This window comes from Triplophysa dalaica, chromosome 14, assembly GCF_015846415.1.
Source record: "Triplophysa dalaica isolate WHDGS20190420 chromosome 14, ASM1584641v1, whole genome shotgun sequence".
In the NCBI taxonomy this organism is placed as follows: Eukaryota; Metazoa; Chordata; class Actinopteri; order Cypriniformes; family Nemacheilidae; genus Triplophysa; species Triplophysa dalaica.
In genome coordinates, this window is record NC_079555.1 from 16,461,469 (window position 1) to 16,486,927 (window position 25,459).

Sequence of the window (25,459 nt, forward strand, 5' to 3'; positions counted from 1 at the left end):
TAAGCTCCTGTGAATTTTTTAACATTTTGTACTTTGCTGTGCTCCAAAGATAAATTTTTGTGAACTCTGACCTGCAAATTCGCATGCTGTGATGATGTGTGACCAAAAGAAGATTCATGACCTTTTCAGTTGAGGGAAATATTAAGAATAATATCACACACTCCAGTATTGTACAAAACAGCGTAATAATAATTAAAAAAAACATGCAAACCAGTGCAAATATGTTGGAATCCTTACTGTGTTAATAAAAAATATGTATTAGTCTTGTATACTGTACACAGGGCTCTATGCATGGAAATTACACGTTATAAAAGTCCAATGTGGCCATTGCACTACACATTTGGCAGACGCTTTGGTCCAAATCGATTTACAGTGCATTCAAGCTATGCATTTCACTGAAAATCATTTCAATTCATGACCATTGCGCTAACACAATACGATGAACTAAAGGCTTTACTGCCATCTTATAAAAAGAAAAAAACATTCAACATTTTCATGGCAACCAACAGCAGTTGCTGTAACTTCTATGAGACCCACAACATTTCTTTCATATAAGATCAACAGTAGAGCTTGTGCAAGAGTGTGTGTACTCTTTCCTGTCCCCCTGGAGTGTGTGTGTGTGCATCCTCGTGTTCTCACAAATATGCAGCCGTGCGATTTAGTTTGCAGCGATGTTCTCAGCCCGTCCTGCTCTATAAATCAGCAGCGCAGCTGAAACTGCAACGGGACTAACGGAGACATTACAGCACCCTGTGACTGATCACTCTCTTTACCTGCTTCCTTCCCTCCTATTCCCTCGCCCCGCATTGGCTAGCTCCATCACAGATGAGCCGCCTGTCATCATTTTCCAGCTTATCTTTAATGATTCCCCGTTTACAGTATCCATGAAATGTCCCCAAGAGAGGAGAGATCCAGAGCTTCCTTATGGCTGCGAGTTACACAGTTGCATTCTGGGAAACAAACTGATAAGGCAGAATACCTCTGTGGTTAAAGTTCAGATGGACTTGCATGCTTTTTTTACAGAGTGGAGCGTCTCTGAAGTTAAAAACAGGATGAGGGAGTAAATAGAGACGGAGAACACTGTGACGGTTCTCAGGGGAAACGTGAGGTTATGCGTCTGTGAATGACTTATGCTGGAGACTGAAAGAATGAACGCAAATGTAAGTGTGTGTGTGTATGTGTGTGGGAGAGAGAGAGAGAGAGAGAGAGAGAGAGAGAGAGAGAGAGAGAGAGAGAGAGAGAGAGAAAGAACAGACTGCATAGAGACAAGTGAATAAGTGAGATGTAACATACTGATGAAATTCCCAGAGAGGCCAGAATGGATAATACAATCTCGGTACAGTGATGCATAAACCAGATGGGTGGGGGATGGAGGGATGCTGGGGGGATAGTGGTGTTCAGCTCACTCTCTCTCACTCACTCTCTCACACACACCTGTCTGTGCTTAAAGATATATGGTCTTAGGGTAGATTGGTTACGTGTGTTGTGCAAGAGTAAATGGAGTTTCTTCATGTAGTATGTACTACAACTTCACCTTCCTGCTTGTATTTAAAATACTAATATAGAAGTCATCATATTGAAATCATGACATTATATGCAGTACTGTATATACTAGCATGAATTCATTATAATGATAAAGAGTAGTGACGTAATAATAACTAAAAGAAAATTGCTTTTTCTTTGGAACACTTAATAAAAGGTATTTTGAGAAATGTCTTAGTGGTTTTGTGTCCATAAACCGGAAATTCAATGGGGATCGATGTTGTTAGGTTACCAACATTTTTTTTAATATCCTCTTTTGTTTTTTTCTAGCAGACGGAAAGTCATAAATGTTTGAAATGTCACAAGGATGATTAAATAATGAAGGAATTGTCATTTTTTTGGTAAACTATTTCTTCAGAACAATGAGGTTTTTCTATACCACTTGGAAACATTTTACTTTACATTAAAGGGATAATTCCCCATAAAAATGAAAATTCTGTCATGGATTACTCATCGTCAAGTTCAAGTATCAATTTCAGTTGCTAACATTCTTCCAAATATCTTTCTTTTTGTTCAACAGAACAAACACATTTACAAAGGTTTGGGACAATTTAACATAATCAAAAAATAAGTTGTAAATGCTCTAACAAGTTGACTTAGAGTGCAACAGCAAACTGAGATAAAAATGTTTACTCTACTTTATTATAAAAGTATATTACAAATAACTACCTTTATATTTAAGTACAAATTCATAAACACAGAATTCCAATCCAGTACAGCAGGACAGGTTGTGTTTGACAGTATTCAATAAGCTAACCTTTTGGCATTTAAACACACATTCCAGTGCGAGGTTAAGGATTCTCCCGGGTTTGATTTAGCTGTGTACTCTGACCTCTGACCCCTGATGGCACTCTTGCTATCTGTAATGACCTTTTGATAGCGGACGAGAGGAGGAGAGAGTCAGCATAACGGCCCCCGCTGAAAAAGTCAACAGTGGCCTGTCTTGCTTTGCAGCTCGTAAACACTCTGTTGACAGTGATCAGGTCCTGATTATATCCCCCCCCCACACACAGCAAACAGTAAACAGGCTTAAGCACCTGACAGGAGGAGGTGTGAGGGCTCTGCTGGGGGATACAGGAGCTAATTTAAGGTGCGTGTGGCTTTAGAAGTGGAATGTGGACGATCTTTTTTAGCATTTTATTTTGGGGTCTGTGTTTTACTGTGGCTGTTTTACTTTAAAAGAATGTGTGTATCTCACAAAAACAGATGTTCATATTCATGATTTAAATAGTTGATGTTCACCATTTTCCCCAAATCAAAAGAAAGAAATTTGAACTTTTACTTGACATAACAAAAAGCATTTATTATATTTCCTATTACTATCATATTTTTGGGGGGTGTTTTTTAATCTCATTCCCAACTATAATTGCGAGGGAAATACTACTTATTATTATGAAACATTTGTCTTGAGAATACCATAACCTAAACATTCTTGACAAACCTGAGCTACAGTTTCTTCAAGCAAATATAACATATGATTTGAACTTTTAGGATGAATTATGACCCAGACATGACCTGGGGATTTCTGAAGATTCACTCAAATGTACTTATACACATATTCATGTTCTTATCTTTTGCACCTTCTCAGGTTAAGAACAATAACAAATAAACAGTTGAAATGATTGCACTCAAAAAAGTTTTTTCATTTTATGGCGAACTGACACGCTGGTATGAGACAAGTAGACTTGAGTCTACAGTTCCCAGCATGCCTCTGGCCTCGAGCTCGCTCTGTGCTGTGCCTGACCCCCTCCAAAGCTCTTTTGTATGAAGACCGCTGCTCCCCACGGACTGCCCGCTTTCTGGCCTTTCACATGCGACTGTGTCAAATCATTCTCCCTCTCTAACCCCAGCCCTTCCCCATCCTCTCCCTCTGAGCCTCACAACACAGTAGCTTTCGTCTTCTCACGTGCACACATTGCCTCCCACCAGCCCAAAATACAAAAACGGTGAGCGATGCAGAGACCATGAACAGGTGGTTGGGGGGTACATTTCTGATTAGGACTGAAAGGTAAAGTTTGTTAGTAACATGCATGATTCGATAGTGGAAAGGTCTACACCTTTTCTCACAGAGTGTGGGTCATGGAAACACATTTGATTTCAAACCAGGACCTGTTGAATCCAATCAGTCCCATATAGAGTCTTTAGAGCCGGTGTAGAGCTCACAGACAGCCTGCTGCTCTATGCTTTTTTCCTCTGACTAAATCCCATTCAATAAGACAAAAAGCTCAGTGTGCTGAGGTATAGCGAGGTGAGAGGAATGGGAACTGTGGGGGCAAAGGCCATTAACATGGGAAATTGGTCCAAATGGGTCCAAAACCACATTGTGTGAGAATCATAAGTAGTACTTTTGTTACAATTTCAGATGAAAATGTAAGTGCTTATCTGATGCTATAGTGTGTTTATTGCTATATGGTTGCTAGGGTTTCTGAGAAGTCTTGGATGTTTTCTGGGGTCTTACTGGTTTACTATAAAAGCCCCCGAAATATTTCAAATTTTATTCTGTCTCCCTCAGTAGTTGCAATTCTATGGTTTCACAATTTCAGTCATTAGTGATGTTCGTAGTACTAACATATTGAAGTTCAATACTTTTATTTCTGTCTGAAACAATAAATTGCAGGTTACTTTAAGTACTTCTTTTTAAGTGATTTGAAGTCAAATTTTGTCAAATGACATATCCTGCAAATTGTCCAAGATAACTCAAATTATGAATAATTAGTCTTTAACGCTTATTTTTTGGATTTGCTTTTCAATTAAATTCATGTTTATTTGTATTGCGCTTTTCACAACTTTTCATTAATGCAAAGCATTTCTATATTAAATGAATGTAGTAGTGACAAAATAAAAAATATAATACTGAAATGTACAAGTTGTACAATGATGAATCTTACTCAACCATTGTCTGTTTGTTTTTAATCAGTATAAACTTATAGTTGGTATAAACATATTTTTGTTCATTTTCAATCTTTTTAAAATGAAAGAGTATAAAATGAGCAATAAGCGAACTTAAAAATCTAAAGGAAATGTTGCCGTGGGGCATGTTGGCACGTCCAGATCCTCTCAAGCAGAAAAGAAAGCAACAGTTGTCAGATAAGAAACATTTCCACTCCAGTGACTCTCTCTCCATCTCTGCTCTCTCTCTCCTCAGACCTTGGAGGAATTGGATCACACCTTCCACTGGAACGGGCTGTCAGATGGCAGGCAGCACCTGCTGTACTTCGGCCCGGGTGGGCCGCCCCATCACAGCCCATTCCAATGACTACAGGCGAAAAGATGATTATGCTATTTACACATGCTGTACGCAGAACAGATGACTGCTTCACAAAGTCAGGGCGTCCAGTGCGCTCGGACCGTTCCACAGGTTGAACACACACGGTCACTCTCACGCACACGTTAAGCAGCCAGCAATTCCCCCACACACCTGAGCTTCCCTACATACACAAACACGCATCTCACAAAGTGCTGAGGAAATATTCCCGGCCAAACAACATAAGCCATGTCCAACCAACAATCCTGAGGCCAAAATTGACCCACGGACTGTAGCTACACAAACAAGGACACAAACACTCATTTAAATCAGTGTTACAAAAGCAAATTGCATGTAACAGTATGTACATATTGTATGCCTTACTTACATTTTTAATCTATTTATGGTATGTTAGAACCTCAGTCTTTTTTTGTGTCTGGCCTTGTCAATGAATGACTGAGGAATGTGCTCTGTGCAAATATACCACATACTTCCTGAAAACTCTTGCATTGCTGGGGATTATGGAGGTGGACACACACGGACGCCACCTGCCAATCACACCAAGGGCTGACAGGTTCTGAATAATGTGAAAATATGAATAATAACCAAAACTGTAATGGAAGAATATTGATATGTGGCAGCGTGATAAAGTACGGTATGTTTCCTGGCTAACTGATAGAAATTATTTGTCTGTTTTTTTCTACATTTTTCCTTATTTTAATGGTTATAATGAGAATTGTATTAGTTTTAATAGAAACTGTAATAGGAATTGGATGAGAACAGCATTATATATTACAGGAACAAGGCCCTAGACACTCTACAGATAGAAAATATAGACTTTCCGACAGATAGATAGAGATACTTTAGAATAGACTTTTAAAAATAAATAAATAGACTTATAAAAACGTATTTAAACATAATATTTAGAAATTATACTTTATCATGATAAAACATTTATATTAATATATAAACAAATAAAATCAAAGACAAATCCAGGCTGATTTGTTCAGGGGGCGGTACATGATGTACATGGTAGAGTGCACACACAGGTTTAGTACTAAATCAGGACATTCGTGGACTTCTATAAATACTTTAAAGTTATAAACACTATAACCTGACACTATCCCTAAAAGAAACTTCATTTTTACAATTTGAAAAGAACTTTATTTACTACAGTTTTTACAACTCAGGACGTCCCAAGCTGGAGTTTCTGCTCAGATTTTTTATGGTTCGCACACTTTACTAACAAATTGGTCCCCAAAATTATAGTAACTGTATAAGCAGAAGGGGTAACCATCTATACTCCAGCAGTGCTGCTGCTGTGGGGCTGGAACATTCCTGTTCTGACGATCTGCTGAGCAATCTGATCCCCCCTCTCTGCCTCTGTGTGTGTGTGTGTGTGTGTGAGAGAGAGAGAGAGAGAGAGAGAGAGAGAGAGAGAGAGAGTAAGTAGGGAAAAGAGAAGACAGAGGGACACAGTTAGACGAGTAGGGTTCACTTACTACAAACTTCTCCGGATCTGAAGTTTGGACTCGCGCGTTCTTTCCTTCAACGCAGTGAAGGGCACGAGATCTTCAGCTCGGGACAGCGCGCGAGCGAGACGCGGTGCGTCGTTACTCTTTCCCCCGGTATCGTGCACTTTGCGCCCGTGTCTAATGGAGGGCCCCGTGCGGATTTGCCATCGGGAGAATGTGTTTTACTTCTAGCGCGTCCGGCTGGTCGCAGCTTTTGCCCTCCTGTACGAGGTAAGAAGAGACTGCGTTGAAAGGATTTCTTCACGCACCGCCATGCATTACGATCCTCTTTACATAAATAAGCGTCAAAGTATTGCGTATTGACACATTTATATCGCAACAAACCCCGGAACGTCCCGTTAGACTCGAGTCTATACGTTGCGCAAATAAGTTAGTCGTCGGGAAACTGTCACAAATCTTTTTTTCGGATGTCTCCTCTTTTTGTTTAGGAATGCGGGAGGATCTCGCGTCCCTGAGAGTAAACAGTGTTTACGCGTTTAAAAGGTTTTTAAAACAAAATCTTCTTTTACGCTACTTTAAACAGTCTATAGCTACGTGAAAGTGTTATGTTGAAGTTAAAAGTGCCAAGTGAAAAAACGATGTTTTGGCATACATAAACACCTATTACTTTCAAGTGAAGAACGTGTAAAAGTATACATTGTTTGAAACATTTAAGTATACAAAGATGAAATGTTGAATTGTTAAAGATTAAAAACACGCTTTTTGTAAATGAGAAACTGTGTGTTAAAACAAAATGTTTTTCTTCATATTTTGAAATGTATGAACACCTCTTAAGTGTGTTAAAACTCTTTCTCAAGTATATAGTGTAAGTGTTAAGCATATAAACTATGTGCATCTCATTAGGGTTGTTTTCTCAGGAAATAATTTTTATTATAACTCTAACTGTATACAAAACATGAGTACTTGTGTTTTTGTGTGTCCCAGAAAGTGATTCGATTGGGAAGTTATCTTACAACACAACATGAAAAACATTTTCGATGTGACAAGTGTTTTGTTTGTATAGATAGTGTGGTAATAGGATTGTGTGCGTCTTAATAGGAAAGGTTGTCTGCTCAACGTGAAGAGCCCGTTTTGTATGTTAATACACTGAACTTGTGCACATCAATTATTTTGTGGTGTTTTGTTTGATTTTCATTAATAACTCTGATATTATGTGATATATTAATGATAATTTGCTAATCGTGCATCTTATTGACATGAAAAGAGGGTTATTCATGCGCAGCAGGGTTCCTTCACCACACCACCAGAGTAGCTTGGTTATATTTCTTGATGAAAATGGACCACAATATGTATTGGTCAGACCCCAAACACACAGCTCTTTGAAATGAGATACCTGTGAGACAAAAACCTACTTTTTGCTCCAGAAAATGAACGGCCTGAGTGATAGACAATGAAATGTGGTTGAACCTTTCAAAGAGTAGGTTGTCATCAAAATGAGTTATTGTACGAAAGCATTTAAGTTATAAAAATAAATACTTGACCTAATGTCCTTTATATATAATACTTTATGGCAGTATTTACTGCTTTAACTAGTACACACGTTATGACAACGTTTTTTTAAGTGAGCAATTATTTGTTTGGTATTAAATGTAAAGATAAATATATATATTTTTAAGAGATTCATTTTTAATTTGCATTAAACTGCATCAAAATTTATTCTAAAATTTAAGCTCTGTAAAGTTTTTAAACTTTTTTATTACAGACCATAAGTAAACAGTTCCAGCTACAGAATAAGTGTGACTTCTACAGTAGATTTTCTTGCGTCTCTATTTGAAATAATTTTTAACTGACGATTTTTCTGTAGATTATTAAAAAATGATGTTTATTTGCCAAGCGATGTTGATTATTCCGAGAGCAGATATTGGGGTGTATCTCTCTATTGTTCCTCCCGTGGGGCGTAATGACTCTTTTGATGTTGTTTTTCTAAAGAGGCGTAAATGGATGCCTACATGTGGCATGTGAGTGTCTTTTGTCTGATCAGAGAGGTTAGGACAACATGACTGCTGGATAACAAAGCCCTCATGCTTTCTGCTCGGGAGCAAAAGAGACCCAGAGATCGTCTCAAGATACCAACACAATAAAAGTTTGAAAAAGCGCCAGTGAGGAAAAGGCAAGTGTAATGAATGGGTGTCTGAATAATGATCTAGCGAAGGAATTTTTGTTACATTTGCATTTACCATCCGGTACAGCTAGCTGAAAACTATGAAGCGGATGGGAGTGTTGGACAGCAGGTCAACATTTATCATCTTTATTTTAGTTCAGGCAGGAATATTTAGCGGTCACGTATAATTCTGCTTGTTTGCTGTCACCTGTTGGATATTTGGTTTGTTCAAATTTATTTTCAGAATAAGATATAGTGAAAAAGACAACTGTACTGATGTGTAAAACATGGTCAACAATTTTTCACACAAACCGCATTGCAGATGGACACTGCAGGATTTGTGTTGATGTAATTATAGACAAAATTGTTGGGGATATTTATGCATCGTTGGCTGTTTTTATAAGTATATTTATTTTGGTTTTCGGTTTTTCCTAGTTTTGGATTGTCACAGTTTAGTTTAAGTTGTCGTTTTTTAATCTAATTCTGAGTTATTGGTTTTGACCTATACTGAAGTAACTTTATACGAGGCAATGCTAAAAACTTTTTCAGCATTTAGTTTCTATCTCATTTGTAGCATAGGAAGTCTGATTTATTCTAGTAGATTCGATCTTTCATATAGATTTTAAGTCTTTTTGCAACACCATTTTTATGGTTGTATACAATTAGATGCATTCTGGTTTGCTAAGGTAGGTGTTTAGTTATTTAGTGTGAATTTAGGTAATTTATGTTTTTGTACCATAAAATAGAGCTTGAATTAAATTCTAACTTAAATCTGTAGTCATGCATTGAATAGGATGTTTCACCCTTAAGTAGCATTGGTGTGTTCGGCCACTTTACAATTTTTTTAATTTCCATTCATGATAATATAAAATACTATCCGTATAATTTAAATCTGTTTAAATTAAGAGGCGCTAAAAGCGACACATCTTGTCTCTGAATCTTTGATCCTTTACTGATTCTGTTTATTAAACTCCCTCATCTCAGATGAGATCCTTATTTATTTTCTTTCTGCTACTGCAGGGATACCCGGATGCCTTTGCTGTTTCAAACGCTCTTTTCTTACATAGGGGCTGCACTTAAAACCTGGACAAAGTAACATTGCACAGTCTTGTACATTTTCACTTAAAAAAATGACTTAGACTCTAAGCCACAGGTGGGCACGCTCAAAGTCTGTGTTTTGACCTCGGGGGAAACTATTTCCTGTTAATTTATGCCCTTAGAATTTAGTCTAAGGATTACCTATAGCTTTTGAGGTCACTCTGTTCATACAGCCTAGTTTCCTCCTTTATTTATTCCTTACCTTTACTTTTTGCCCTTGCGATCAAGCCGTTTTAGTTCACCAATCAATTGGCTTAATGCTATCTTCTGATTTTAAAGTCATGACCCATCCGTGTTCCCTCGCTAATTACCAGCATTTCTAAACCATTAGCAGGGCATCGGTTATCCAGTACAGGCCGGAGCTAAACACTGTAGTGCTATTTAGAGAGCAAGAATAATGTTTGGCCGTTTAGAGAGTTCTGGGTAATGATAAACACATGGGGCTGTTGAAAAGGTATGCTAAGTGGCCAATTCGAATGTAAGCATGTGTAATGATTCGGACCAGTGATGGCCTTTCCAGTCATTCTGGTGGTCTGTCGTTAGTTTGCGAATTAGAAGCTCTGCTTTGATCAATACGTGGGAACATATAAACCTTTCTGTAGTTTAGATATCAGTCTTTACTGTGGCGATTCAGTCGTCCTAGTGGGACAGCAGGTGGGTTTTTAGAGCCCTACACATAGGTTAAAAGTGAATAATAGATAGGTTTGAGGACCAATGTCACATTGTAGGCAAATAAAAAAGTTTGAAAGTCAGAGGGATGGCATAGGTTTAAGGAGTCATCCTTTGCCCCACAAATGTCAGGCGACTTTTTACCCCCACCTGGGTAGGGGACATGAAATGAATTTGTGTGACTATGTGGTTTGAAGGTTTATTTGGGTTAGGGCTGTGGTTTTGCTCTCAGTACCATCACTTCTGGATCAACTTTTGACCGTATAAACAAAGAAATTAAATGGTATTGTGTAAAAAGCTTTTACACTTTGCTATGCATTATATTTTCTATGTGTTGCATATTATATTTTGACAGTATATAATAAATGTGATATTTATGTATTCAATGTAAAATGTCTATGACTATTTTGTTTTAGTTTTTAAGAATCAGTCCATTCAAATAACATGTTTGGCAATTAATGACATTAAAAACTCTTAAGTGGGAGAAATATAGTAGGCCTGGAAAAAACACCTATTGACATAATAATAATGCCGTTTCATTAATATCACATAAAGTACTAATGCAAATAATAATTTCTATTACATTTAAAGAAATGAAAGTGACACTCTCAAGAAAATATTTAGTGAGAACATCAGTCTTTTAATAAGAGTTTTAAACTCACTCTAATAGCAGCTTTATCAGCTTTGCTCATTACAAAAGGATTACAAAGTTTAGGAAACTTCAAGGTATTATTTACCATAAATGTAAGTACTGTCATCATTTAACCATCATGTCTTTCCATTGATTTAAAACTTGCTTTCCATACATTGAGGTGGCTGAGGCTGTCAGTTCTGCCTAACATCTCTTTTGTGTTTTTTCTTTCATGAAACTACATAAGAGGAGTTAATGATTTTCCATATTTTTGGGCGAACGGTCCTTTTGAAGTATATTCACAATATTTTTAGTATCAAAACAAATTCCTTTTGAATATTCAGTATCCCAGCCACCCATAGTACCATGCAGAACAAGCAGGGAGGATGAGCTCATGTATTATGGCAAGCTTACATCACATTACATACTCATTCTGCCTCATGATTACAAAACCACCAAACCACATTTTTAGGTCTTTTATAATGAGTATGGTAAAGTCCTTTTTGTGATTGTACATTACAAGCACATAACTGTTGTGATCGAAAGTTAGTACACCACCCAGAATAAATGCCTGTAACCCCTCTAGTCTAGATCTCATTAGTTCGAGTTAGCTGACAGCCGCTGTCTTTCTGGAGAATCGCAGGAACAGGAGAGGGATTACGGGTTGGGTGCCGGAGCTTTGCTGTGATTTAGGGCCTGGTAGTGTTGATGGACAGTTAAGCACAAGAAGTGAAAAGTAAATTCAACCAAAAATATATATTTCTATTAACGCTACTATATGAAACGCAACAGATTTTGCTCCTCATACTAACAAATTTTGCTCTTAATAGATGATCTGCACACAATGGAATTTGATAGATGCCACGGTATCTCCCAATGCTCTGAGACAACAATAAGAATTTGTTTCTTGTAATTCATAGCCTGCCATCAACCCATGGAGAAAAACAGAAAATGTAGACTCATCCCTTAAAATCTACTCCCTAGTTTTTGGACGTAATTTATTGACATATGAACTATGCAGAAAATCTCTACCCTTGGCTCACCTTCGAGACATTTATCAAAATATTTTTCTCTCTGGCTTTGTCTTCACACCTTTGCGCAATGACAGAGAGAGAATTACAGCCTTAATCAGGAACATAGAAAGAAAGCGAGGGCTCAGATTTATTCACAGTGCATCATTTAGCGCATCAAAGATGAACTTTAAGTAAGTGTGTCTGACACAAACCCTACTTCACATCAATACAAGAAGTTGAACTGTGCTTCCCAGCCCCCCGAGGAACCGTAGTAGCATTAAAATGTAAAACCTAATTGTCAAAACAAACAAACAGCAAGTAGTTGATGTTGATGAAAACAGATGTTGAAAGTGCCTCTAAATAAAAAATCGGGGTAAATCTTTCATCAACCTTTAAATCAATTGCCCGGTTTAATGTGTCTAACACTTTATTTGAGTTGCACCACCCTCTTTGGTGTTATCTCATAGACTTGGGTAGAAGTTGCAATTTGGAATTACGTACATTTATCGTTGTTTTCTATAAAGGTATAATGTAGAACATTTCTGGATTCTCATCACCTTCCTGTCTTCAGACATTCTTTTCCTTCGCTTCCTGAGATTCACCCTCTGTCTTCACCAGATCCTGTTCTTGTAGTCGAGCCCTGAAAGCATTGAGAAGTCCTCCTCACATCCTTTTATTTGACATCTTTAGTACAAACCCACTTACACCACAGCTTTCTATTTCAAAAGCGGCAGTCCATAAGCAACATCTGACATGGGTTTTCCCTGCAACCCGGCGCCCAAGCCGGGCAACGGATCAGCAAGACTATATTAAGGCAAAAGTGGCCACGGCTGCCCCCCCTCCGCTCCTGACAAACAGACAGTTTGTTTGGAACGACTGCGTAACTTGCAGATTGGAGCCTTAGGGATTGTGGGTACTACTACTGTGAGGCCTGTGGTCGCGAGTGCCGTTTTGAGCTCCACGTTGCGGGAAGAGGCAGCCTCTCTGGGGAACCGAGTTAAATGGGCATTTATAGAGTCTATTTCAACTCCTTGAGGAAACAGGAATCAATTACAGGGTTAGACTGAAGAAGGCCGTACATTGTTACTCCTCTGACCTATCTCTTAGACGGCCAGGATTAGTTTGAGATACAGGATGGGAGATTCATAATATTTATGATTTGAGGACGGGTTGGCTTCCCGATCAATGTCTAAAAACCTCATCTATTGCTGTTCTGAATCAGGCTTTTCATAAGATTTCGCCATCTGTTCAGACCAGTTTAGACTGTTCTCCCAGTAGCCTTGTAGGTGTGCAGTATGAAGACTGTATACAAGTGATGTTGTTTTAATTTAGTTTCGTGGAGCTTTTTGGCACCATCTAATACAATACATCGTTATTCAGTGTCAGCTGAATCCAGAACATGACGAAGTGTTTAATGATCTGACGCATAGCCAACGTTAGAAATTCAGACAAGCGCGTTTGTTCAACTCAAACCACAAAATTTGTTTTGTTATTTTGGAGGCGCTGGAAAACATGAACTCTTGGCTTGTTAGAGGACTACGAGACAAGACAGATAAACATTTAGACAACCTAAATAGATTCAGTCAGAGACAGTGTTTGGAGTGGATATTTATTTCAGAGTCCTCAAGCTTGTACATACAAGGCAGAGATCTGGCCTTATGTTTTTTTGGGTGTTTTCAACACACTTTGAGAGAGTCATTCGGTCTTCTTCGCCTCTTACATCTTGTTTGTTTTTGTTCTGTGAGGCTAATATTTCATGCTGGAAGAAAGCGATGAATAAAGCAGCACAGTGCTGAAATTCGTTTCTTTTGCTTAATTACTTATTACTGGGACTCGAAAATTAAAATTGTCTGCTTTTACTCACCCTCAGGTTGATCCAAACCTGCATAAATTTAATTGAAAGAATGTTTGTATCCGAACTGTTGAACATAATTGACTACCATAGAAAAAAATCTAGTCAATTGTGGCCCAGAACTGTTCAGTTTCCCACATTCTTTAAAATATCTTCTTTTGTGTTCAACAAGGTTTGAAACAACTTGACGGTAAGTAAATGACGTGATTTTCATTTTTGGGTGTACTGTCACTTTAACCATTTTATTCATGATGAATTTACCTTCTAAAATTCTCCATAAGTTAGTTTGTGGTACATTGGTAGTAATGCATTGTATGTCTCCCCTCCTTACTACAGATTACTCCATTTTAGCATGGTTTGCTCATTTTCATTAGTTGTGAGCAATGATTCCGAGTCCCTTTGTCAACCTAATTTTGCTTCGCTCAAGTTGAGAATCACAGCTTTTTCAACATGTAACTGCCCTTTAAGAGCTTTTGGTCCGAGGCCAAAGACCTATCGATGGGATACTGAGCAGAACCTGTTGTGTAGCTGTATGTCTGGCTTAGTTGTCATGGTGATGGTGGAGGTGATGGAACCCAGGAGGGCCAGGGAGGACTGCCTCTGGACTGAAGGAGATAGAGTGAGCTTTAGAGCAGAGACTGAAGACATGCATAGATCGGATGGAAAACTTGCTGGCTTCGACTTCTGTTCAGCCTCTGATGTTATTTCCTGTTACAGTCTTCAGTGATACACTATAGTAGAGCAATCTCAGCTGCAGCTTAGTTCAACATTTACCAAGAAAAAGTATTTGAAAAGCAAGAGAGAAATACCGATCGTGATACAGACCGGATTTAAACCTGTCTGGAGTCTAGATCTCTAGGTCCAGATTTCCAATGTGTTGCTCTTAGTAAATGAAAATTTGAGGGCTCAAAATTGACAAGAAATTATTTTTAACCACAACAATACAACTCGCATCCTCCGCAACTTGTCTTATGATTCATACACTCTTGGCACAGCCCGCCTATCAACCTTGTCTCTCAGCACACCCTCTGGGCAGACAGAACCACTGTCTCTCCTGTCTCTAGCATTCCTCCTCTCAATTAAAATTACCCTTCCTGTGTGCAAACGTCCCCTCGAGGGTTTAGAGTAGCTGTGAACTCAACTGGAAGGATATTCTGGTGTACCCGCAATGCTGTGTGTGTCGTTAGTAATGTGCAGTTTTGGCTGCGCTGGTGATACCCAGAGATCCGTTTCCAGTATCCGAGACAAGCCTATTGAGTTTCAGCCCTCTGCTTAATCCCTGTTGTTGAAATCCTTGGGAAACGGCCCCTTTACCTCTGTACCCCTCCTTTCTCTCACCACCTCCCTTTCCACACCACCTCCTCCCACCATTCCCAGGCAAATAAGACACCAAAGAACAAACTCCAATTAAGAGGGTTCTTCTGTACTGTACCGGGGCTAAGGGTCTCGCTCCAACCCACTCTCACCAGGCGATCTGTGTGTGGAGTGTTTGTGACCGAGGCCAACACGCCTAGGGCAGGAATTAGCACTGTCTCCCTCGTCTCCCTGGCCTGGCACTCTTGGGAAATAGGCGGAGGTAGACTGGCTTGCTGCTGAGAAACCTTAAAGAGGGGAGAGGAGGGTGTGTGTTCTTGGTAAACAGTGCTTTGTTAGAGGTGACTGTCTGATCCCAGAGGCCTCTGTTTTCATTTCTTTCTGTCTCCTCCCTTTTTTCTTTCACCGTCAACTGCACTACGTCCGCCCGGGCTGTGCCATGTCACCCTGCTAGCGTCTTACCCCAAGGGCCGCCTGCCCTTCGCAGACGCTGATGTTATTTCCTGTCAACAGAGACAGGCTGTGTTTTATGGCTGGGGAGGCCAGTCTTGGGAAGTAGTATCAAAGTCTTAATGTAATGCATCTTGGTACACATGCGCGCCCACTCCTTTTCATAGCAATAAGAGAGGAGTTGAAGGTTAACCACTGTTTGCCTTCTCTTTGGAACTTTGAATGCAGATAGGCAGTGGCGTGGCGTATAGTTCCACCTCTGTTGTTTCCATTTCCTTTCTTTCACTTGTAATAATGTCTGCCCCCTTCAACTAAAGAAAGACTGCTCAGTTTAATGGACCAGCAAGGTATTTTTATTTCCAGTCAGTGATGCCGCTTGGACCAGAAGTACCCTGTGATAGCCACCCATACTGCCACCCCTTCACACACACCTTCTATTCTCCTTCCTTTTGTTTTATGTTCTTTTTCTCATTCCCTCCCTGGGTCTCGTATTGCACATCAAGTCAATATGTTGTATCATTATTTGACTGAGAGGATTACAAGCAAGGTTCACACAGTATGAGTTTGTCTGTCAGGCATTAGCTGGGGAAATGAGCTGAGGTTTGGCAAGTATTCACCTCCCGATGAATCCCTTCTTTTTTCTCCTCTCTGGCTCTCCCTTTCTCGCTTGTTCCCACCTCCTGTTGTTCCTTCCTGACTTTTTTCATTCTCTCTCACTTTTGAGAGGAGTCATGTACAACTCTGTGTCTTGGTCATATTTTTCTTGATCTTTTATTTTTGTAACCTTTGTACTGCCTTATTTCTTTCTCCTTCACCTCTCCCTCCCTCTCTCTCTCTCTCTCTCTCTCTGTGTGTGGAATTTGTGGAGAGAAGCTCCTCTGTCAGTGTTTGTGGGGGCGAGTGTGGACAGGTTCAGGATACAGAAGTATCAGGCTCAACACATGGGTCAGATCAGACTATTGGGAGAGATATTTATTCATGCTTGCACTTTTCAAGTGCTTTCACACTCTTACTATGTCTACTATTCACTAGTCTTACTTCTGTTTCTCTTCGCGGTGCACCTCATGTTTTCATTCTTGCCTTTTGTGGTTGTTTCCTGTATTTTCTAATGACCATAGCCGTGCCACTTATTTCTATTTAAAGTGGTTTCCTTAGACAAGCTTTTGTATTCAGGCAGCATTGTAGGTGGATTTTGAATGTGCCAGTTAAAAGTTTCTTCTCTTTGTTCCCTGTATGCGGATCTCAGGCCTTCGATTTTGTACCAGTTGTGACCTGTTCTGCCAGAGCGCTGTGGGGGTCTTGTGTCCTGTCTACTGAATATGACCGATCTGAGAGGAGGGCAGATGACACTTCAAGCACTGCCTGCAGTAGTAGTCTCATCTTTTCTCACTTGCACCTTTTTTTATAGCACTGCAGGTGCCACCTCCCGCCCCTTTACACACAGGGGCTTGTCAGAATGTTTATTTTTTTCTGATGTCATTCCTATAGATCCATGCTCCGCTTACATTGCATCCAAGTATTCTCATTACTCCAGAGGCCATGCATTACATACAGGCATGAGGGTATAAGCAACATTTATATCCAGCAATTTGGGCAACATGTGAAATTTTAGCAAGGAATGCTTTGGTTAAACTGCAGAGGATGTATTTTGAAGGTCATATGCTTTCTGACATCCCAAGAGAACGAGTCTGTCCTCCTTCCCTGCATTTTGGCAAGATCTCAGGTATGACCCCTGAGTAACTCCCTCTTTCAGAAAGGAAACAGAAAGGAACAATAACTTCTGCTCTGACAGCTGATAATGTTGTATTTATGATCCTTAAATGCTTGTGGATTTGCTGTTGGATCAAGCTGTCTGGGAGCCTCAGAAAAACACTCAGAATGTGTGTGGTTCCTCTGGCTTTAAAACACAAACTTATAAGTGCAAAAACAGAGCGGAGACACAGAGGAAGCGTACTTGTCCAAAATGTCAGGAGACTGTAATGTAGCACACTGGTTGAAGATTTGTCCTTGGAAGAAAAAAAAATCCTGAAAGGACCAGGACATGTGTTATGGATGCTCCCTTCAAGCTTCTGAACTAGCTTTACCAGAAAAAAATAAGTTCTGTAACTTCGGCTAACATCTGTAGCTTTAGATGAAATTCTTGGGGTCACCAGAAGTGTAGTGCTGTTACCTAAATAGAGGTAATGTGAGTTTTATGTCACAATTCTTTCTCTGATTGTCAGCTACTTGTTTCCCTCTAGACTTTTCCCTCAGTCGTTTCTTTTGATGTGGTCTGCATGATGGAGATCTTCAGCTGGTATAAGGGACTTCCCTTTTTTCTGCTGTTAGACATGTCTCTGCACTACACTACCCGCTCTGTCTCTCTCTCTCGACATCTATCTCTCTTATTGAAGACTCCAGAATGCTTCAATTCCCTACTGTCTCTCTAGCCTGCATCTAGTAGGTTGGTGCCTGTCTCTCCTTCTCTCTGATGGAGGACAGCAGATATCCTGTAAAGTGTCTCTCTGCCCTGAACCTGCCACATACAGGCGGATGTCAAAAGAAAGACAGAGAGATAAAACCCATGAATGATGCTTGAGTTTCCTCGTCATGCCAGATCTGTTGCAGAGATTGTGAGTGGCACAGCGTCATACCTTACACCAGATATCTCTAACCGGGTTATACTCACCCCTCCGTGGGTACTTGCATCACTTTTTCGGAATACACATGGTGCAGTGTTGGCCATCTTTGGCTTTATGTTTTTTCAAGGCTGTTGTTATTGTTGTAATTATATATTATTATTCCCGGAGTGAGAAAGAGATTGTTTCCACTGATGGTATAGGGGCACTGAATAGGGCTTGTTTGGACTTGTGGACAAAGAAACGCTACCCTTACAATCCCAGGACTGACAGACCATGCACATATACATGCACACACACACATACTCAAAGTCATGTCACACAAACACTTCCACATTTCCTTACGATGGTAATCTTTGTAAAGTTTCTTTAAGATTGTTTTTTTTCAACAATAATTTTTATAGGTACATTTGTGCCACACTCTCACTGTCTTGCTGTCATTTGTGCTGTTGAGACACAGTTCCCATTTTCTCATTCTGGTTTTCAGGGTGACCCCAAGGGGTGGGGCCATGTCTGGCAGACACCCGCTGACTCTCTTCTCTCCAGTGACCCTTGACCTCTAGGGTTAGAGGGGGCGTGAGCAGAACGTGGAGAGAGTTTATTATTTCCTGTGTTTCCTACTTCGTCTTCCTCTGAGAGGTCCCGCGGGGGGCGGGGAAGATGTGTATGTATGTGGGTGCGTTTGAAGCTCTTGTAAATTGTTTTGGGCCTTGTTGTGGTTAAAATGTAAGCTTGATTTATTTTATGCAATATTAAACTGGATCTTTACATTTGCTGAAGAAAAGTGAGTCATTCTTGATCATACAAAACACACCACGGCGATGCTAGGGTGTTTTGGGTGGTTGTCATAGAATTTCTTTGCAGTTACTAAGATGCTCTGAATGGTTGCCATAAGGTAGTGGGCACTTCTGTGTTGTTGCTAGGGCATTACTAGGTGTTTGATTATTAGTCTTTATAGCCCCGTCCCTATGCATTGAGTCTGTCCTTCAATGTTAATCAATTGTACTAGTTTTATTCAAAAAGGACTATAATTTGAGGCACATTTATGTTTGATGCACAAGCAGTGCATATTGCTCAGCTCTAGTGGTCCCACCCAGACATCACCCCTTTAATTTGACCCATCCGAGTGGCCTGTCCTTTAGACTGATGTTGGGCCGGGCACAGAGCCCCATGGCACCCACTTCTCGAATATCACAGCTGGACAGCCATTGTCCCTCAGACCCCGGCCCAAACTCTGCTCATGGACTAGGACCCTGTGATCAAAGACCCTCCGGATTAACACAGCCCAGATACAGAGGACAAGCGCTAGGGGAGGAACAGGTTCAAAAGCAAAGAGGAATGCTCCTAATTACGTTCTTTTACTCCTTTTTGTGTCTCACCCTTTGGGAGCTCCCCTTGTCTTTATATTTGAGTGTGTGAACGCCGTGTGGCGGCTCTTCAGGCTACAGTGAGTCTGTTAGAAAGCAGTGCACTGTAACAGGAGAGTGATATTAAGAGTGGACTGAGGCAGACCTTACGACTGCGGTCCATCAGAGATGGGCAGGAGTGAAGGGGCCAGAAAAGAGGGTGGGTGAGTGGGCGTAGAGGCTCAGAAATTCCTGTTTCACTGGTGAGGCTCTCTGTGGGAATCGTAGGATCATAGATCAACAGAAAGAAGTTTCTCATCGGGAATCGGGCTGTGTGAGATCAAAGCATATAGAAATGAGGAATGTCGTATAGGTAATTGTTTAAGATTAATGGTGGAATGTTATGTGTTATAATTCCTACACGCTGAACACCTCGAAATCTGTTGTTAAAATGTCTGTGAAGATGGTAAAGATTGTCGTAATAAAACTACCCAGTGTTGCATTTTCATAAGAGCAAACCTGTGGTACAAATATCAGATTCATCCAGTGGTTTCTAGTGGTTTACGTATTAAAGCTTGGGTATTTTAACTAAGGTGTTGGCAGGGTGTTGGTATGTGTGTACTAAGATTTTTTAAATTGTTGTGTGTCCATTGATATGTAGTTTTTGGTGCTTGGATGGTTGCCAGGGTGTTCTGAATGATTGATTTTTGGTTGCTTACTGGTTAAAAAAGTTCAGGCCAAGAGTCTTATTTCAATATTTAGTTATCATTTTCTTTCTGAATCATTCTTTTTTCATTTTCAATAGCAAAAGTTACCTAAAAAGTATTTAGTCACCTTAGTTACTGCTGTAATTCATGTTATATGAATCATATTGAGCTGTTCATGAATCATGTTTGACTTTTGGAATGATTTAATTTGCAATTCTTTTAACATGTCTTTCGTGTGTGTGTGTTTCAGGTGTGGAGTGTGTGTAAAGGGGGTGTGTCTGAGGCCCCTGGTTAGTGCACCGAGGTGAAATATCGTCATGGAGGACAGCGGCCTGAGATTACTGTCTGCTGTGCTGTGTGTTTGTCATACCCTGCTCTTTAACTGCCCATGTGAGTAACACGCAGACACACACAGGTTTAATGTCCTTCTGGCCCATTAAATGTTCATTAAACATCATGGCCATTGATGAGCCACCAGGGGCTAAAAGAACAACATGGATTGTTGTGTTGGGTCTGTATATTTATGTTTGACTCCTCTCTCTCTTTCTTCTTCAGCTGTTCTGTGTCTCTCTTTTCGCGTGGAGCCTCTATCTGTCGTACAGAAGCAGGGAGGTGCAGTCCAACTGCGCTGCACGGCACGTCCCGCCACCGCCAGACTAAGCTGGCTGTTCCAGGGCCTTCCCTTAGACCCCATCCTCCAAAACAGTGTGGAAATCACTCCAGGCTCCCTCTCGCTGCCCTCCCTCCAACCGGCCCTCACGGGCTCCTACCAGTGCATCGCTCAATCTGAGACGGGCTCTATCGTCAGCCGGCATGCACGGGTCCTTATTGCAGGTAAGCACATATGAACACATGCTACATGCTGATACACACACTCTCACTACAGCTGTTAGACCGCTCCTATAAGACTGTGCTTCAAAGAGACTGCTGGAGAAGAAAGACAGGAAGTATCTCAAGGCGGATTTCTCGAGCCATTAACACTGTGAGAATAGGCGACCGTTGAAAGTGTTGGAAGGGAAGGAAACGGTTCTTGATTTTCAGTCTGGCACTCATCCAGACACCTTCACCAGTATCCTTAATGAGCTCAGGGGCTTCCTGCGCCGTACCGAGGCCTGATGCCGGGAAGGACGCCTTATCGAATCAAACCCCAAGCGGACTGCCCGGGACCTGATCGGGGTTTAAGATAAGGCTGCATTATTCAGCAGAAAGCGCATGTTCACTGCCAGCCACAATCCAATATAAACACCTCTTTGACAGAAGGTCTTTGTGTGAAGTGTTGATGTTATGGATGAATATACTAGTGTATAACACAGCTTTCTGTTTTTTATTGCCTATTCTGTGGCCTATAATGACAACTAAACTGAATAATTTACATTTGTCTCATGTAACCAGTTTAAATTTAATGTTTAAATGGTGGTTAACTCAACTGGCATTTGTGAAATTTGCAACATTATAACAGACACAATTTGTATTTTTTAATAATCATTTTAGTATTTTTCATTTATGTATTTATCCATTTGGTAGGTGCTTTTATCTAAAGCATCAGCATTTGTATTCCAGGGGTTCAAACCCACAACCTTTCCGTTGCTAATAATTTATGTAAAAAAATATATATATATTACTAACTAAAATCTTCACTAAATGTTCATTCCGATTAATAAAAGTTGGTTAATCATGGTCAAATTGGTTCTTGCAGGTATCGAAGAATTCCCAGAGACCCATCGGCGGTTAGTAACGGTCAAGAAAGGAGACACTGCTGTCATTGGATGCACCCTTCCTCACAGCAACCCGCCCGCTCTCCCACGCTACCGGATACGTGGAAAATGGCTTGAACAGTCTTCAGGTACAGACAAGATACACATGCCAAACCTTCAAGTAATACACGAAGATACAATCGAAGGTTCAGAGAGTTAATTTTCATTTGCTTGTTTTCAGATGAGTATTTAATTCTGCCCTCCGGGAACCTTCAAATCAACTCTGTGTCTTTGGAGCATCAGGGCATGTACAAGTGCGGCACTTATAATCCTCTTAGCAGAGAGACTCAAGCAGAGGCCCATGGCACTAAACTTGTAGTCAAAGGTGGGTGGAGCACACCTGAACTTTTATTCTGCTTATCACACTTCCCAAAAATTTCATACAACCTGTGAATTAGTTTTAACGTGAAGCACAGAAAGTGCATTAATTAATTGAATCTTTCCTCCATGTAGATTCTGAAGGCCCTTCCCCTGTAGGGATTGTTTATCCCATCGCATCTCAAAATCTGACGGTGGGACAGTCTGAATCTGTGACTCTGGAGTGTGTCATATCAGGAAGTCCTTCTTCAAAGGTCAAATGGACTAAAGATGGGTCGGAGCTTATGCTGAGCTCCAAGCAAATGTTGTTGCATAACAACCTGGTGTTGAATGACATTCACCTAAGTGATAGAGGTCATTATTGCTGCTCTGTTCTGACTGACAATGGGGATGTGGTTAGTGTCAACTACACTGTGAATGTGCTAGGTATGCAAAGATTTGACACCTAATCTTCTTTTACAGTGTTTTTATGTACACTGCATTTCCGTTTTTTTTTTTCATGTTTTTCAAAAGGTTATCCAGAAATGAGTGTTAGGCTATAATTCAGTGTGATTAATCTTCTTCACAGAGAATGTGAGCATCCTGCGAGGTCTATCCGACCAGGCTGTAACAGAGGGCTCCTCTGTGAGATTTACCTGCACCTCCAGCGGTTACCCCTCCCCTAACATCATATGGCTTCTTAACACCACCCCTCTCACTTCTTCACCACGCCTCCGAATCTCTGGCTCCTCTCTGCGTATATCTTCTGTAACTGCTCAAGATCTGGGAATCTTCCAGTGTCTCCTTGACAATGGGATTAGCTCCGCCCAATCTGCAGGCAGACTCAGTTTACAATTAGGTAAAACAACATTGATATTAAGCAGCAAATGAACAGTTGCCACTTTTTTACACATGCAAACACTTTTTTTTGTAAGATTTGTTGGACATTTTGCCAATATTTTGGTTGACTGTGGTATGTTTAGTAAAAAAATACACTTTAGCAACTGTATATAACACCCCAATAACCACATAACAAACGCCTTTAATAGTTTGGTATAGTCAAGCTAACATTTATTTAAACAAAAAATAAAAAAATCAAATATTCAATATTATAAATTTAAATATTATATTATAAATACGATTTAATAAATAAGTAAATTAAAATATAAATTATTGTTGAAGTAAATCATTAGTATTTATTACAACCACAATAATAATAGTAATTATTATTATTTCCACTAATAGTATTTGGTATATACATATTATTAATTATATGCCACAGGTGGTATTAGTGTTAGGTATTATATTTTGGGGAGCTCTTGATTGGTCAAAAAACTTTACACGCCCCTGGAAACAGTATGAGTCATAGACATAGAGAAAGACTGTCGCTGCGTCCGAAATCGCATACTTTGACGTACCGCATCCGCCGTTTGACCTGTGACCTATTAACATCAACCTGTACCTAGGCGTCGATACAAACATCATTTTAAATGAGAAATTCATTAATCTGTACTTGCATTTAAAAACCGGACACCTGCTTTGAAGTTTTCCCCTATTTTTGCTTTATTCAATTTTGAAATTTGAACTTTGCACAGCTCCCGTTGCATCATGGGATAGAGAAGTGTCCATCCGATGCACACTCACAATTCTTGGTGGAAGCAGTAGACCATCCGGGTATTTCTAGCTTAATGTTTTGTGCATACTGAGGTTTTGGACATACTACTCTACTACTCATACTACTACTATATAGTATGAAATAAGCGATTTCGGTTGCAAGGTTTGAGTTTTAACTCGCAGGGTTAGGACAGCATATCCATCTAGCAGGGCAAAGAGTTTAGAAGTTTGGCTGAAGAAGGGGGTGGCGGGGTGGGGGGGGTGTTCTTGGCTGGCATTGAGAAGGCTGTGAGTGTGAGCTTTGTGCGTGCTGTTGGGGATCAGCTCTTGGACAGCGGAATGTAAGGAGTAGCTACACAAGGTTATGACGAGAACCAGACCACCCAGCTGTCAACATCACACACAACTAGCTCCATATTTATTAATACACATCACACACAGAGACACACAGCCTCCCGCTCTCCTCCGAGGCTATCCCTCAACCCTGCTTCGTGTCTTCCAACATGATTGATAAGCCTAGAGATATGCAAACTTCATAATAGATAAAACATGACGGAGGTCTTTTCCAAATGTTGGCTAGCATCACTTTTTTCCTGGCTCGGTTTCAAGGGTGATTTATTTTACGCTGATAAAATGCAGGTCTGTTTAAAAGCAGTGTTGTTTATGTTTAGCGCTAAGATTCAAGTTAGATATGTGATCTGTTGGCCGTTGAAAAAAGACAACAACATGATGTGATCTGCTCTGGGCCTGAGAAAACACCCCGTGGATTTTATCCTTATGTTTTTGGAGAATTTAGGACATGGGTTGATGTGCACAGTTTTCTTGCCTGTGTTAACCTACTTCCTGTTGAAACAGGAAGTTTGGGGTGGGACATATTGAAAGGCTTCAGTTTACAGCCATTACCTATGATATGTCACTTGCTATTGCTAGTCAACAACATTTTATTGGAAAAATGATTACGTCTGTGTCTGCAACATAAATCATCAGTATTTTAAATATGTGCAGGAGAATTTAAATGCTAAAACAATATCTACTAAATAAATGTAACGGTGCACCAATAAACATGACCTAAAAGCTATCAATTTTTTATTTCATTGTCATCTTTATTTAGATGAGAACTCCAAGCCAAGTATCCTATCCCCTCCTGAGAGTGGCGTCTACACTGAGGGCGACTCAGTAACTCTCACTTGTAATGCTAGTGGACACCCACTTCCTGTTATTCGCTGGTACAACTCTGCCGGTCCCATCGCCACCCATCCTGCTCTTCTGCTACAACCCCCTCAGTCCGCGGGTGACAACCCCACCCACCTCGCCATGTCCCGACCAGGCAGCAGCACCCTGTACATCCAGTCGGTGACCGCGGCCCACGCCGGACGGTACATCTGTGAGGCCTCCAATGAGGCTGGCTCTGTTCAGACTGAGGCGTTCCTTACAGTGGGTGAGTTTAGATGATAAAGAGCTAGACTGTTCCTCTCTTACTCACTCTCTGTGTCTCTACCTCTCCTGTGTAATGTTTATATAATACTCACCGTTCATTAATAGTTAATCGGGCACATGTGAGTCACAAAGGCAAAATTGAGAAAGCTACTGAAGCAAAAATATTGAGTTGTGCTTTCATTAGCTGTGTTTGTAAAGGCAAGCATCACTATAATTATTGCTCATACGGAGGTTTAA

The 25,459-nt window shown here is 40.3% G+C and overlaps 1 protein-coding gene across 2 annotated transcripts in view; it reads left to right on the forward strand.

The window, feature by feature from the left end:
- Nucleotides 1–6,238: 6,238 nt before the first annotated feature.
- The window catches only part of cdon (cell adhesion associated, oncogene regulated), a 35,419-nt gene continuing 16,198 nt past the window's right edge, over nt 6,239–25,459 (forward strand). Inside the window, exons 1-8 of one of the 2 annotated variants that reach the window (XM_056765979.1) lie at nt 6,239–6,531; nt 20,371–20,510; nt 20,676–20,954; nt 21,817–21,963; nt 22,056–22,199; nt 22,328–22,618; nt 22,761–23,030; nt 24,897–25,223. In XM_056765979.1, coding sequence (XP_056621957.1) covers nt 20,438–20,510; nt 20,676–20,954; nt 21,817–21,963; nt 22,056–22,199; nt 22,328–22,618; nt 22,761–23,030; nt 24,897–25,223 — 1,531 coding nt within the window. In that variant the 5' untranslated portion in view covers nt 6,239–6,531; nt 20,371–20,437. Of the gene's footprint in view, nt 6,532–8,291; nt 8,432–20,370; nt 20,511–20,675; nt 20,955–21,816; nt 21,964–22,055; nt 22,200–22,327; nt 22,619–22,760; nt 23,031–24,896; nt 25,224–25,459 lie in introns of those variants that run through there. The other variant, XM_056765980.1, reaches the window with a different exon arrangement.